The 15815-nt window shown below is 45.1% G+C and overlaps 1 protein-coding gene and 1 long non-coding RNA gene across 4 annotated transcripts in view; both read right to left on the bottom strand.

The window, feature by feature from the left end:
• Positions 1–15815, bottom strand: part of Pkc53E (Protein C kinase 53E) — a 201647-nt gene that overhangs the window by 73774 nt on the left and 112058 nt on the right. For all 3 annotated transcript variants that reach the window (XM_050174285.3, XM_050174284.3, XM_055068175.2), the window contains exons 3-4: positions 4162–4244; positions 2902–3013 (exon numbers count right to left, since the gene is read on the bottom strand). In XM_050174285.3, the coding sequence (XP_050030242.1) occupies positions 2902–3013; positions 4162–4244 (195 nt within the window). The remainder of the gene's footprint in view (positions 1–2901; positions 3014–4161; positions 4245–15815) is intronic.
• Positions 5481–7698, bottom strand: LOC140219794 (uncharacterized). The gene is made up of 2 exons (XR_011895975.1): positions 7365–7698; positions 5481–5808 (listed from the first exon to the last, which is right to left on the bottom strand). It is a non-coding gene; the product is annotated as an uncharacterized lncRNA (long non-coding RNA).

The following is a 15815-nucleotide window of genomic DNA, read 5'->3' as shown; positions in this document are numbered from 1 at the left end:
ATTGTCGAGAAAGATGGTTCTCCATTTCCATGTGCTTAGACAGAAAACCCCAAGCTAAAGCTTCCTCTGAAGAACGCACTTTTCTGAAAATTCGCAGTGGAGTTCGCACACGCCGCCAATGCAGCTGTTCCTCAGACATGGGCACGACGGGCAGTACATAAATTTGCTTAAATTTTGCCCATCTAGCTTCGAAAAACCCATGGGGTTTTCATATTAATGTCTCTTTGAAGCTTCTTTTCTTTCATCGCAAACATTCTGCATAACAACAGAGTCACATTGTGCTTGAAGTGCAAAGAGATGTGATCCCACAAGAGTGAAGTGCACACAAACGTTGAAAGGCCCTGCAGGCTTCTCTGTAATGTTTACACCACCTCCTGCACTGCGAGCGAAATAATCTTTACCAGCTCACTCAGCCGTGCACTTCGACCTCATTTACCTTAGTCTCATTTTATGCTCCTGTTTCCGCTGTTCGATGTCTTTCAGAACACTGCAAACAGCTAATTCTTCATAAATTTCAAAATTATAATCAAGTACGGCGAGTTCTGCTTCCCAAACGTCCCTATCTAGATTTGATGATGCACATAATCAAATGTCCAGTAGAACCTCCTTATTGCGAAATCGTTGGGACAGAGAAAAAATCTTTGCATCAGTACCTTCACTAGAGCTCTAAAAGCTATTTTGCCTTTCTGTAACTATTATAAAAGTTTTCTAACCACAGTTAGTTGGCTGTCATTCAAAGGAGCTCAAATTTGCTCTTTACTGAAGTGAACCTTCACATGCTGCTATCATTACATGTACGGATGCTGCCACTGTCTGACAAGCGCACCGTGATAGGAAGCCATGGTGACCACACGGACAAAAATTCAGGGCAGCCAGTGCAGACACATACTGCTGTAGTTACCGAAACAGTGTGCTGAAACCAAGGTGAGTGGAGCGTTGTCTACTCTGTCATAATCTAGAAGTCTATTGTTTGTGTCCTCTTTTTCCTCCTTTTTATATCTTTTTTTTATTAGTACTTTTGTTTTCTGTCTTTTCATGGCACAACTATTTATGTCCTTCTGGATATAGTTAGGAAATGTATACTTTTATATATACTCATTTATTCCTTATAGTCCTGTTTCCTAAATCAATGAAAAAATGTGTGGGCACCTATGGGAGTGAAATTGGGATAGGTCGCTCTCTCTTCCCTATAACTGTTAGTTCATTATATATGCAGGTTCACTTTAACAAGGTTCCACTGCACTGCAATTTATATGTTGGTAAGCATGCAATAAAATGAATCATTTGTGAACATAAAACAGTTGCATAAAATGTGAAACTAACATACAACGCAACTGAACTGCAAAGAACAGAGAGACAGCTGGAAAGAGCTGTGTGAATAAATTCATCATCATCATCATCATCCTTTTTAATGTCCACTGCAGCATGAAGGCCTTTCCCTGCGATCTCCAATTACCCCTGTCCTGCACGATGAATAAATTTGGCATGTATAAATTCATGCCAAACCATATAAGAGCCGACATAGCACCTGCAATTCCCATGGTGAATAAATAATTGCAACATCATATTTGTTTCTGGTAAACATAATATGAAGCTCTAATCTCGGTAATGAATGTAGCCAGTGACTGTACAGAGCCAAGCTGCCAGTTTTGGCAAACGCTTGCAAGGAAACATTATGGTGCTTGCCACATCTGGCATACATTATCTCACAGCTGGGGAGGCAGAGCAATTAGTACCTCAGCATCACAAGCATTTACAATGTTGCAGAGGTCTTTGGATCATGACAATTTTGCTTTTATATCCACTGATAGAATCCTTGCAAAGAAGATCCTTTTTTTTGTAATTCAGACAGGTGAAAGCTTTGTGCCCATTTCATATTTTGTTTAATGAAGTGCCCCATGGCCTTACTATGCTGCTACAACACTGGCTCCCATTATTTGTTGCTCTCTGGTCTATCAATTTGTTTTGTTCGCTGAATGCGTCTGCCCTATAACATTGCTTCATAAGCAGAATGTGCATAAACTGATTTTACAATGTGCTACACGCATGCAGTACAGTAGAGTGGTAATACAGAACGCCAATATTATAATGCTTTGCAAGAACAAAATCTACACATGTATAACTGTGACTAGGAGATAATGATCGATTTGCTGCACTTCCTGCGCCCATCCTGTCTGTGTATCCTTCATCCTGCAATTTTTTTAACTGAGAAGAGATGTCAAGGGAGAGTGTACAAGCTGGGATTCTCTGTACAGCTCCCGTCTCATGGCTAAAATCATGGCAATTGTGTTCAAAGAGCAAACACAACAGGGAATGCGTTCACGCACGCTGCTCTACAATTTTCGCTCTTCACACACTAGCCTCAACTTGCTCCTCTGACAGCGAGGTCCGCCATCATAGCATTGCAGATTGAGTCCTGTACAAAAGTTTATTCGAAAAGTTGTGCCAATGGCCTATTGTTCTGATCATGGATCAAGTCATGTCAGGTTGTCCGATTTATTCATCCTTTCATTCATGCATTAGATGAAAAGCTGGCCTGTTAACTAATAAATTATTTGATCAGTTATGTTCGAATGCACCGTTGAGTCTACCAGTGATGCTGTAGTGGGAAATGATTTTGACCCCATAGGTTTCCTGAAGCACACACATAGCTAAGCACATAGGCATTCTTGTACTTCACCCAGTTGGAAATATGGCAGCCGCAGGTGGGAACCGAATCAATGTCCTTGCGCTCAGCACCAGAATGACATGTCTACTACCAAACATGGGTGATCACATGTATGGTGCTTATTGGGGTTGGAGCAAAGAATCAATGAAAGGTTCAGAGTTGCGTGCTCGGGTTCACTAGAGCGAGTAGAGCTAGCACCATGTCGCATCCCACCATACACTGCACACACTCACCTTTGCATTTGTAGCCCTGATGGATGAGACCATACAAGAGCGAGCCACAGTGGTCGCAGAAGGTTGGACTTGTGTATGTCTGCAGCACGAACTGGTGCTTGGTTCGTGCATCCTGCGAGACCCGTGCCAAAAAGAAATCACTAACGCAGTTTGACCCAGCTTTGCAATCCTGTGTGCTAGGACTTGTGATATAACTGACATTTTCCCCGGAAACCTTCCATCGCATAATGCAGGACAAAGCTACATGCGCATTCTGCTGCTATGCTGACCATGCCTCTAGCACTGGCTGGCTTCGACTGCATGATATCAACCTCAGCCTTAACTCAATTAGTGAAAATGTTACTAGCAAATAACAGTAAACTAAATGTCTGATTATCACATATTTACTGATGTGTTCCACCGCTAGTGATGCGTTTCTAAAAAAAAAAAAAAAGACTACTATCTCCATAAAAATTGTGGCCTTTAGCATACAAATCACACATGTGCATGTTTTCAGTACATGCCAGCATAGGATGTTAACGGGCTGCGACTACAGTCATAGTGACACAATGATATGTCCATGCTCAGTAATTTTGTTTGCACTCTTCAGTCAGAAATTTGAATGCTTGAACATCGAGACATGGCCCATGTCTTTCTCGCCAACAAGTTAGAAGCCCTAAATGGGAGTGTGATGACTCAGAATGTTCTGTTAAAGTTCTGCAATACAACTTTGGCCAGAGGTATGTGGCTGTGCTCCCATCATGCAGCTTAAGTAATGACAGCACATGCATAATAAAACATGCAGAAAAAGTATTCTCATGCAACAGACTTGCAAGGACTATTACCAGCTAAAATTTACTTAGAGCTGAAAGACATTGTGTAAAACTCATGTACAGCTTACATATTTCTTCCCCGTACATAAATTCTTCACCATATTCCTTAATATAAAAAGCCTCCCGTGTTTCTCTTGAGGCGGCATTTTCAATTCATCCTAGTACACGCCTAAACCACAGCTCGCACTCAATAACATATGTGGCTAAGTGAGCCCTCCTAGTCTTATTTCAATTTTGTGCATGCTCCCTCATACTTTCATGTCATGCAGTGACTAGATGGTTTAGCAATTGCCAACTTCACGTATGAAATGCCCTCCTGCAATAAATAAATTTCGGTTGGCTTCGGTATTTATCTTTGTGTTGTCATTGTGTACAGTTTTCGTGCCTGCTCTAATATGGGAACAAAACAGCAATCAGCCTAACAAAAACTTTTGATGAACACACTCACGTCTGAGTCGACGCCCTTGTCCTTGCCAGGACACTTGAAGGTAACAAACTCGTGACACCGCTTGTGCACAACAAAGCTGCATACTGCAAAGAACAATGTGACCAGACAACAGGGTAGTCCTTGATTAGTCTGCAGCTTTTGTTCTCAATGGGTGGTATCCAAACCACACTGATGGACTCGTAGCTCATGGTGCACCCATGGTGCACAGAAAAGACTAAGGAAAAACTAATGCAGTGCAACAGAACACACACTCTGGCAGCTGTAGGTTCATTGGTACTTGAATACAATTCGGTTCGATCGCACAAACATCATTCACCATCGCACAATCAGCAGATTAACGAAATAAAATACTCAAGGCATTCCTCATCTGGAAGAACAGAAGTACAGTTAAACCTCGACATAACGAAGTCAGTAAAATCGGCAATTTCTTTCATTATATCGAAGTTTCGTTGTACTGAAATTCGAATTTTATGCGAATAAGTGCAGTTGCCGATCGACTTTTCTTACGCGGAAAGGGACCGCAGAATCTTCCGATTTGTCGTGCAATTGAAAAAAGCAAATTTGAATGAGAAAGCAATTCATGCTGATGAAATTGGGAGTCGGCAACGAATGATAGGGTTTCGTGAAACGTCAACGATATCTTCACATCGGCGGTACGAAGCCATGCTTTCGCATGCAGTCTGCCCCCACACCTCATAGCATCGCCCGCACTGGGACGACGCTATCACGAAAAGCGCCCGCAGCGAGGAGCGAATGCTTTGTCTGCCTCCCGCTCCAACGGGTCACCGAAACTCGAGGTTACGCAATCTCCAATACTAAACGCGTGCGAAGACAGCTTACATGGTGCCGCGCCGTCCCGGCACGCCAACTCCTTGCAAACGCGGCAGATTACCTCTAAAGCAGGGTGCGCGGCTGCGTATAGACGAGAAAACCATGGCCAGGCGGCGCTACTGCGCCTCCTGACAGCGCCCCCAATGTGGAAACGTGATGCAGCGCGGTCGTACGTGGCGCGGTCTCCGCTTTGTTTACAGCGGTTCGCCCGCGCGTTTCTTCGCTGCTCGTTCTCACGGCGCTCAGTTTTCGACGGCGGCAGATCGCCTGCTTGCGCAACAGCGACGCAGAGATTGCAATGCGGTTTTAAGAAGGCTGCCGACGCGGACAGATTTTTTCGTGGCGGCAACCTCACGAAAGGGGAGCGTCTGCTTCCGCACGTGTACGGCGTTCAACAAATCGTGGACGGTGAAGTGACAGTGAAAGCCAAGGGCGTGTCACAGGTGTCCAAGATCGTATACGACGTCGATTTAGAGGTATACACCAAGTTCAGAAGTTTAGCCACTTTATTTCTATATGATGCAGGCACAAAGCGGTCATGCATACTTGCAGAGATGTGGAGGGACGGTGACGATTGCCGTTAGTTTCCTCGGTAGCTGAGTGCGCGCACACGGCTGCTCTCATTTTGTGCTTCCGCCTTTTGCTGCTAAATTTCTTGGCTGGAGCATTAGTAAATTACACGTTTGTGTTCGTTCTGATTTGCGCGGAGCTGTCAGCGAACAAAGGCAAGCGTTATCGATGTCTTCGCTTCGGAAAGCCTGCTTGTTTTTGTAAATTCGCATGCTTTTGGATGGCTCCCAGGGAGTGTCATCAGCACTGCGAGCACAGAAAGAACACATGTATTAGGCACAAATGAGCATGGAACGTTACTAACGAGAAAGACCATCTTCCCACCTTCAACAACGTGGCCTAGCCTATAGCTCATTATACCCTCTCAGGCTGAGGTTCAGGCAAATCACAAATTGAGCTGTTTTTGGCGAACTGTACATGCCTTTAATACATGGTGATTCGGAGATGCTAGCGCCTGTAACTTGTGATGCCTATTTCTTGCCCCAATAACGTCACTGCGTGGCACGAAGAGAACTGCATTATAAAGCTAACGCAGTAATGTGGGAAGTCGGGCGAGTTGGTGATTAATCATCATACCGTGTTGGTGAAGCAGCGCACTGACCAGTACAAATAGGAGAGACACAAGCACAGCGAGTGTCTTGTATTCATGTGTGTGTCTGCCTTGTCCTGGTCAGTACGCTGCTTCACCAGAACACTAAAGCAGTTTCCTTCCCAGGATACACGAAATCCTAGAACACAACAGCCAAAACACACATCTGCTCAAAATTAACAATTTAAATACTACATAGGCGCATATTGCTTTGAATCATGCTGCAATAAATATTTAGTGTATATCACGCCTTATTCAATGCAGATGTTGGAGTCATTGCAACTCATCGCATTAATCAGCAAGGTGCCTTTTCACTGCTAATGAGGATTGGCTCGTACAGACTGCTCCGCGAAATGAACCCAGACCACGTTAACAGGCGATTACCTTAGGACCAACAGCACGAGCGCAAGCATTAGAGATACATGCCTCACCAAAGCAAATCTAGTGCCTCGTCGGGCGAACAGCTAAAGTAAGCTTGCACCGATGGCCGGCTACGACAGGAAACGAAGGTTTTTGGCAGGAAGAGTGAATCAGCAAGAATGTGCAAGGTGGTAATTACCTTAAAGCAAGCTTGGATATTGTGAACTTAGAAAGCATGGCCAAACAACAAACATAACGAGCACGTCTCGATCGGCTGCTTTCCGATCTGCCGCTTACCGACGCACGCGACGACCGCGGCTTGCATTAAATGCTGTCTGCTATCAGACAAAAGTAGCGCGCGTCCCCTTTCGTTACCTGCACAACTAGTAAATTAAGTTGCAGCGTTTGGAAAATGGAAATAATTCTCTAAAGCTCGTCCATGCCGATTGCGAGTGAAGGCACAGTAGAATCAAATAAATTCGGGGGTTTTAACTGCCAAAACCATGCAAAACCACTAAATCATTATGAGGCACGCTGTAATGGTTAGTCTCAGGAATACTTATTACCTCCGGGGGTTCTTTAACGTGCACAAAAATCAAAGCACGCGGTAACAAGGGCGTTCTTGCACTTCGCCCCTATCGAAATGCGGCCGCTGTGGCCGGGAATCGAGCTCGCGTCGTCAAGCTCAGCGTCGCAACACGCATGCATTTACCGCTAAAGCAGCGGATGTCAACACAATTCAACAACGCGGCATGACTAAACAAACGGTTGGGCGCTAAAAACAGGCATATCACTATTCCGTTTCATCGAGCAGCCGCGATATTGCACGCGAATACGAAAGTATGGTGCTTACTTGACTCGGCGCACTGCAATTATCCATGCTTGTAGTCTGACCTTCTCGTACCACTTCCCCGGAAATCTGTAGAATTTCACGGGCGGCGTTCGACCTTTCGTGTTTTCGAGGCTGTTATGGCAATCAACAATACAGCAGTATTGCGTGCCACCTTTCCTGGCTGATGAGGTCGCACTCGCCATCGCAAAAACAACGCGCCCGAGCCAGCACGAGCGCTCCCGCCGAACAGATCACGGGCGCGCGCTCGCGCAGCGACGACCCTCGAAACTTCCATCGGTCCGCTAGGGGAGCATTCGGCGCTGGTGCCGCGCGGGCAAACTTTAGGTTGCCTCGTCTATGCGCTCAGTTGCGCTTGGCTGTAAGCGGTAATTACGGCCGAGACGCGTGTCAACTTACCCCCCCTTCCGAGCGCGCTTGATCACGTTACCACGAGCTCGCTCCCTTCCTCCTCTTTTGTCTTTGCTCGCGCGAGCAGGCGGCACTTGTGAAGCCACCATCTTTTTTAGTCAGCTTTAGTCATAGTCAGTTGACTCAAAGGTCAAGTTCGAGTGGCTACACGGGCGGTTTCGAAGGCCGCCGAGTCAATAGTCTATCGAGTCAACGGAGCACCTTACAACTCTATCGAAATCTCGATGGCCTTTGAGCAACGGAAACGCACTGCCCTCTCGTTCACAGTGTGCTCGTACTATCGGTTATAAAGAACAAATCAAACTAAGATGCTCTAAAAATACTATATATGAGTGTTATTAATTATTCAATAAAGTATTTTTACCACTTGATATGTGCGAACTGCACATGGGATGGATGGATGGATGGATGGATGGATATTATGAGCGTCCCCTTTGGAAAGGGGCGGTGGGTTGCGCCACCAAGCTCTTGCTACCATACTGCCTAATATACTACCTAGGTTAAACAATGAAAAAAGAAAAAAAAAACTGAACTACCAAGCCCAAATTTTCTGATACCCTATTGCGAACTGTGCTTTTGTACGTCTCCGTCTTTTGTCGTTTCCCTACTTTTCTTCCACCAATCCTCCAGTCGCCTCTTACTAATGTCTATTGCGGACATGTTTGCTTTACCACTGCTCCCTCTGAACCCAAGGGCTTCAAGGAGGCCAGTGATGCCTAAATCGACCGCGGGGTAGACGTCTTCACATTCTAATAAAACATGCTCCGTAGTTTCCCTAGCTTTACCGCAGCAAGCACATCAAGCACATACCCTCGACAACAGCGACAAGGGTGCTTTGCGGTACGTGGGCCCCAGGATTCGTCCCAGTCTGCTGACACTCGTGGCGACTACAGGAAAAAGGCAGCTCTGGAATTTAGAGGCGCAAGAGAATGGGTAACCGGCGGCCGCGCTGCGGGGGTCAGCTCGGGGAACCGACGCGCCTTTCAAGACTCAAGATAATGGACAACCGGCGGGTCGACTGCGTTGACGTTTGACGCTGCGAATCGGCAGTCAACCAACAATACGTTGGGCGCCAAACGTGGTCCGCCCTGCTGCCGTCACCAATTCTCCGAACGAGGCGCATGGTGAATTAACGCCGCCGTAGTCAGCAGTTCTCTGAAGGAAGTTCATGGTCGGTTAGCGCTGTCGTCCTCGCTGGTTCTCTGAAGGGCGCCACCACCGCGTGTCGATCGAAGCACGTGCAGTGGGCTGAAATAGCTTTGCAGAGCAGTACCCCTGCAGGCCGATCCTAACAGGCCGCATCGACAGATCTTTACAAAAGTAAAGATCCGCAGCGCCACACAATTTTACGAGAAACGCCTGAGCCACTCAACGGCTTTTCGAAAGTGCCGTATAACAGCGCGACAACTCCTTTGAGTCGATAGAGTTGTGGAATTTCGAAGGCCGTCGACTAGAAGGCCTTCCAAATGTGCCCGTGTGACACAGGTATCACACACTTTCCCTCGTACCTAAAGCACACAGTGCGCAGGGCGCGATAGGATCTTATCACACTTGAACTTATACGGGACATGATGCGGCTCCACTTCAGCGGTCGCTCGTGGCGCGGCGCGCGACTTGAGAGGTGCGTTTGCAAGCAGCCGCTTATAATTCAATCCTTTGGCCATCCGCGTCCACGAAGGTTTCCATTTACTGTCTCTGCATTCCTTGGCGGCGGCAGTGAAATTTCGTTATACTGAAATCGCACACAAACATACTTCGTTATATTGAGGTTCTAAATACTTTGCGTTCTATGAACAAGTTATGAAAAGTTAGACAACCCGATATATCGAGAATTTGGTTATATTAAAGGTTGTTATATCGAGGTTTAACTGTACTTGCATTCGTCATCCGTTGGCTGCATTTTCTGAAGATTTGTCTTATCTGGCTAACGGGAGTTTCGCGGGAGATTTTTTAAATTGTTTTTTATTTGGCCTGTGACTCGTTCCTTGCACATGTGTGCAAGAAATATAACAGCCTAATCATCAAGGAAGATACAGCTGGTAATGAAGGCAATGTAACAAACACTTCTACTGTATGCTGATGACCTTACTCAAGTCTGTCCAGCTGTCAAATCCTCAGATTGCAAGAAGGGTCAAGCAGACCTCGACGGCATCAACTCCTGGTGTACATCTAAAGCTGTATCTTGGCGTCCATAAATGCTAAACAATGCTTGCGTCAACTTCTCACTCTCCTATGGCACCACAAACATGAACACTTCAGGGTCAAGAAGTCCACACAACCACCCACGATTGTCTTAGAGGCATTATCATTGACTACCATCTGGATTTCCCATACCACATTCCTGAGGTGGTCTCAAAAGCACGGCAACTGCAGACCTTCATCACCAGGGCCTCAAAGAGAAGATGGCGCTGATGTTGCCAAGCTACTTTTCTCAGCGTTAGCCCTACCCGTCCTTGAATACTGCCACTCAGTATCTATCAGATTCCCCGAACACACAACTCACATTATCACTCTAGGGAGACTTGTCTCTTAATTTCAAGCTGTATTGTGCAGGCCTCGAATACCTCACGAGTGTACAGATCCTTGTATCCAAGCAGCAACCTAGCCTTGCACTTCACTCCTATGGGTGCTTTCCTGAGTTTGGTGGGGCTCACATTCTGTTTCGACACAAGGACCAGTACATTCAAGAGACATTCAAAGCCTGCACGATAGAGCATGAAAGGAATACGCGTGTGAACAAGCTGTCAGTGGTTCTGTCACAGAAAGAGTTTGCCTACTTGAACAATTGGGAATCGAGCAGTTTGTCTCTTCCCATGTCCCTAATTTTCTGCCCTGCTCACTTGTTTAGCTGGCTGGAATACATACACTTGTAACAACTTCATGATCTCCACTCAGCTTCTCTGCTTCTTCATATTTACATAATGCTGAACACTTCACTGTCAAACAAACTAGCCCAACAATTTATTACATCCTAAACCAAATGTAGGAGCAGCTGTGACTTTACATGCTGCTCACAGTACCGTGCAGTGTGACAGGAGGCGACACACAGATATCCGGCTTTTACGAAAAGCTTTCCAGCTTCGTGACACTCCATTAGAGCACTCCAAGCAAAACGTTCTTGTATGGCCTCCGAGACAGCGTCACACCGTTGTCAGAAATGTTTGCAGAACACTTGACATTACATGATCTTGGATGACTTGCACATTGCCATACTGCAGTGATCCCGAGTTCTAGTCCGAGAATCGTGTTCCCCTTGTTTACGAGTTTAAACGAATCGGAAAAGCAAAGCATTTGTTAGTACAATATTTTCTGGGCAAAATTTGATGAACATAGATGAGTAAATCTGGGAAGATGTTCTCTGCCCATCAAGGCAACAATATGCACAAGCAGGCACTAAAAGACTAATAGTGCATTGCAAGGACACTGGCAAAACACACAAAAATGAGACAACAAACCTACCTCACTTATAAAATCGCCATACCTTTAAAGTGTAGACATGTCCAGCAAGAAACAACCCTATGCTTATTATGTTCTACAGGCACAAGATTAATTATTACAGGCATGCAGGATGCATTGCTTTCTGTCATAGGTTGGGCTTATTGCGTATGTATGTAATAAAAACATGTGGTAGTTAGCATTCTGTTTGTCCTTGGTGCCTGTTAGGTCGCATGTATACGGACCAATGCTGTTATTAGAATAACTACAGAGACAAGCAAAGACAAGGTGTGTGCACAATCATTGCACTGCATGTTCAGGTCATGTTTCGAGATGGTTTTGTAACTTGCATCAAATGTACTTTCACATAACCTGGAAGCACCCAGATTTATTCTCTACACATGCACTTTTATGTATTATGTTCGTGCAGGGAGAAAATTGAAAATATTCAATTAGAATCACATTTTCGAAAATAAGTTCATCCTTTGCTGTAATAGCTTAATAGAAAATGAAAGATATCCACTTATCTATGATGGCATCATCAATTCTTTCGCTGTCACAGCTGCATTGTCAAGAAGCTTTTCGCAGAGCATAGGCAAACTTTGCTCAACCTTCAAGAGCTCAGACCCTCCTACTTTAATGCGATTAATTTCATGACACCCCTGCCTAGGTGCAGTTCAATTTTGGCACAGGACAACTTAAACAGGCCTCCTGCACTAGTCTTACACAATGGTAGCAAGAAACTGTCCTTGCAAATTAAACGTATCTCACTTTCTGCATCCAATGGCATGCTCGTCTTTTGCTAGACATTCCTTGCCTCAGTGCTGGTCATAGTCGTAATCAGCTCAGTTTTAGGCTAATTTTCAGTCATAGACAATTGTTCAACTTCCCTGCCTTGACTTCTGACTACAAATTGTGGAATGGTCTTCCTAGCAATATTTGGTGACACGTGTTCCGGTTATTTTATTGTGATAGCAATTACACACTCCAGGCGCATTAATGCCGTTGGCGTCACCATGAGGTTCTGCACAGTCCAAGGGCGATAAAATCGTCACCGCGCGCCGTATGAGCGAGTGAAAGCTTGCGAGGGTAAGCCGGCGAACGCGGCTCGATCTCGCGTGCGCGACAGCGGAAGGCGGAGCCGATAAAACCCCTTAAACTTCGTAAAGTAGCGACACTCCTCCTCCGCCTTCACTTCTCGTTTCTCCTCACTTCTCGTTTCTCGGCGCCACGCTCCCTCCTCGACTGTGGCGCCGCCTACACTGCTCGAGCGTAGCAACGGCGCCAACATGCGATCCTCGCCACTCCGTAGACGCTTCTCGAGCAAAAATGGCGCTGATGCACGGCGCGAGGGCCCACCTGATGCTATTAGGCCAATAGCGACGCGGCGTCGGCCTCGGCCAGAGCGCGCGAGGAGGAGGCGGCATTCTTCAAAGCGTGGCACTACTTTACGAAGTTTAAGGGGTCTTAGGAGCCGAAGCGCGCCCTCTTCTCTTGCGCGCAAGGCAGGGGGGTGGGCGAGGGAAAGGGGCATTCTTCTCCAGCGGCTGCTGCTTACGGCGCGGCCGTGTGGACGCGCCATATATTTAAAGCGATCTGCGACGTGGCCGAAGTGCGCGCCCGCGCGGGCCTCACCTTCAAAGCGATCTGCGATGCTTGCAGAGTGCGCGTAGTGCCGGTAGATTCGTACGCGCTGTCTTTTTCGCGTTTCGTTCGCGTTGAAGCGAGAGATGCATGATGGTCAATTCGCTCGCTTCTGCTGCCGTGATTCCTCACTCCAGCATTTTTATAGCAAGTTTCCGCACTCATCGAGCGAGATGTATTGATGTTTACCTGCGCGCGCTTCACACGGTGCTTGTTAATTTATTTACTAAGCGAATTTTACAAGTTTGTACGGCCAATAAAGCTATTATCCTTACTTCTTGCAGCGATCTACTAATTTGCTATCGCCATCAGCGATTCGCCTTTCGGACAAAACTGCCACTTTTCTCATGCAAGCTTTAAGCACCCATAGTATCCTAACTTCCTATAACGATGCCATTTCTGTGCTGTCTTGTACATTACTGCAAAATAAAAAAGTACTTATATGTTTATTGACATCGTTTAAGTTGTTTTTGTAAGTTCTTTTTTGAGTTTGCTCAATTTTCAATATACTCCTCTTCCTCACTGCTTCTGCGTGAGCCTGTAATGTAATAAGAGTAAATAAATTTTTGAAACAGCTTGTGGCCTTGCTGTTGGTGACTAGACTATGCGTATTTAGTAGAGTCAACACTATTCGCGACAACTGCGGTACTTGTCAATGGACATCCATTGATCTGCTACAATGCAGTCTGACAAATAATGAGGCAGCATGCAAATACTGTCACATGTACTTATGTATATTTCCTGTGACCGTCTTTCAACGGCTTGCAAATGCGAAAAGCTATTGCTCAGCGCGACACGTGCTTTTCTGTATCGGAAGTTTTCCAAATGTTATCGCTGGTTTTGCCTGTTGCCCATGTCGCCGCGCCTCGTGTAATCAGATTGCGTGTGTGACGCGAATGGCGGTGTGCATTCAAGAACTTAAACGAGCACCATGTGATAACGCTGGAAGGTTAATTCATTCAGCCATGTATACATAAATGATCGGCGAGTGTGCTCACCGCTACCATTGTGCTGAGTGTTACTCGTTTTGCTGGGCGCAGGTTCGCCCAATAAACAGTTACTTTCGTGACTTTTGTCGTACTCCTGTGGTGGTTTACCGTCACTACGTGACAATATGCATGTAAACTTTGGATACGCATTGAATGCGCTTCTTTAAAGTGAAAGCACATGAGAATATCGCATTTAGTTATGGTCTAACACCCGGAGTTACTTTGGCCACTGGATGGAGCCTCACTATAATGGAACAATGCCCAAGCAAGTAATCAACCAGGTTTTACAGCTTTCCGTTACAAGCAACCCATAAACTATAGGGTAGCCATTCACTCCACTGAATAGATTTCCAAATACCAAGTATTCAAGGAAATAAATTTTGTACCATGCTTGTTTCTAAATTGTAAAAGTATATAATTTTATTCACAAGAAATGTTCTGCATTCAATTCAACGGTTTAGGCCCCTATTTTTCTTATATATGCATCTATGATTAGCAGATTCTGCAACTGAAATGTACCGTAATGAGCAAGATTTCTCTTCCACAAAAAAAAGCAGGGTGCTTTTTTTTTTTTACACTTCTGAGTACAGTAAAGGTGACATGTTATACCAATACACCTTTATGTCACAATTTATGTGCAATTATGTGCTCGTAATCAGTTTTTTTAATTTATTACTGATTGCATGAGGTAACATTTACTGTAACTGAATAATGTCTTCAATAACCACGTACATGCAACCATGCAGTTACCTTAACATAACCGGCTCTTCAATGGCCCTTAATGGAAGCACCATCACGAAACCCTAACAACACGCTGGCGAACTGATGCAGCAATGCTTCTTCCTACTTGTTTTGTAGGAAAAAAGTGAGCCGGCCAAATGATCGGCAATGACGGCTAATGCGTGAAAATTATGTCTTAAGCTTTTGTCACCCCTTCTACTTGGGAGAGCCGACAGCATGCCACACCGTTCTCCATCTATCCCAACTAAGCCCCCCCCCCTTTTTTTTTTCTTCTTTAAACGATTTCTGCCTCCCTCATCGTACGCTAGGTACCCGCTTATTCTCCCCCTGCAGGGCAGGAGAACAGCGCGCTACGGGTGAGTGAATGTTGCCAAGGAAAGCAGTTCCTGCGCTGGTGAACACAAGTTCAATCGATTCAACCTCTAACGAATGACTCCCTGTGTTCCACAGAGAACCCAGATGTGTGAGCACTGTGCCACTGAATAACCAGAATGCAGTGCAGAAGGTATTCATACGTTACAACACCGCCCAGTCCTCCAGCGTGCGCACTAAAGCTATTTTTTGTGTTGCTGGTCACGTTACGCAAAACAATTGTTAGTGAAAATTATTAAGGTCCGAATGGCTGCAGAGAACGCATTAAAATAACAAGGCCAACTCATTCTATTTGGCGTATTTGACTGTTACGCTAATAAAAAGTTGCGATAAATGTAACTATTGGTAACTAATTACTTCTTTGTAGTTCAATTACTTTCACGTGGCAGTATGGGTCACACATTTTTCAACGATATAATTGTAGTCGAAATTTATGCTTTCTTTTCTATATGCGTTCAAGTCTGGATGTCGTGAGAAAAAAAAACACAATGCAACACTTATTTCACACCTGTTCTTGCCTTTCAGGGCATTTTACAGGCCGCTCAACTTTAATAATTTGTTGCAAAATGATTAGTTAATTAAAAGAACTCTGTCAAATTATAATACTTTTGCAAATGTTTCTTGACAGTGACTGGCAATTTTGCCAACGCAAGAAGCACCTTAGGACAGAAAATGGAGTAAGAAAAAAAATGAGCAAGTAGCAATAGTTAGGTTTTCTTTTCATATACGTAGCCCATTTCACTCTGTCGGAATGTTTTGTTAAATACATTACAGATATTACCTTTTCCTGGAGTACCTTTTCACATTTTCCTGGAGTAGACCATCAAAAACCCTTCATTTGAACCACATAATTTACGGTAGA

The sequence above is a fragment of the Dermacentor andersoni genome, chromosome 8 (assembly GCF_023375885.2).
Source record: "Dermacentor andersoni chromosome 8, qqDerAnde1_hic_scaffold, whole genome shotgun sequence".
In the NCBI taxonomy this organism is placed as follows: domain Eukaryota; kingdom Metazoa; phylum Arthropoda; class Arachnida; order Ixodida; family Ixodidae; genus Dermacentor; species Dermacentor andersoni.
This window is presented reverse-complemented; position numbering and strand designations above follow the sequence as displayed.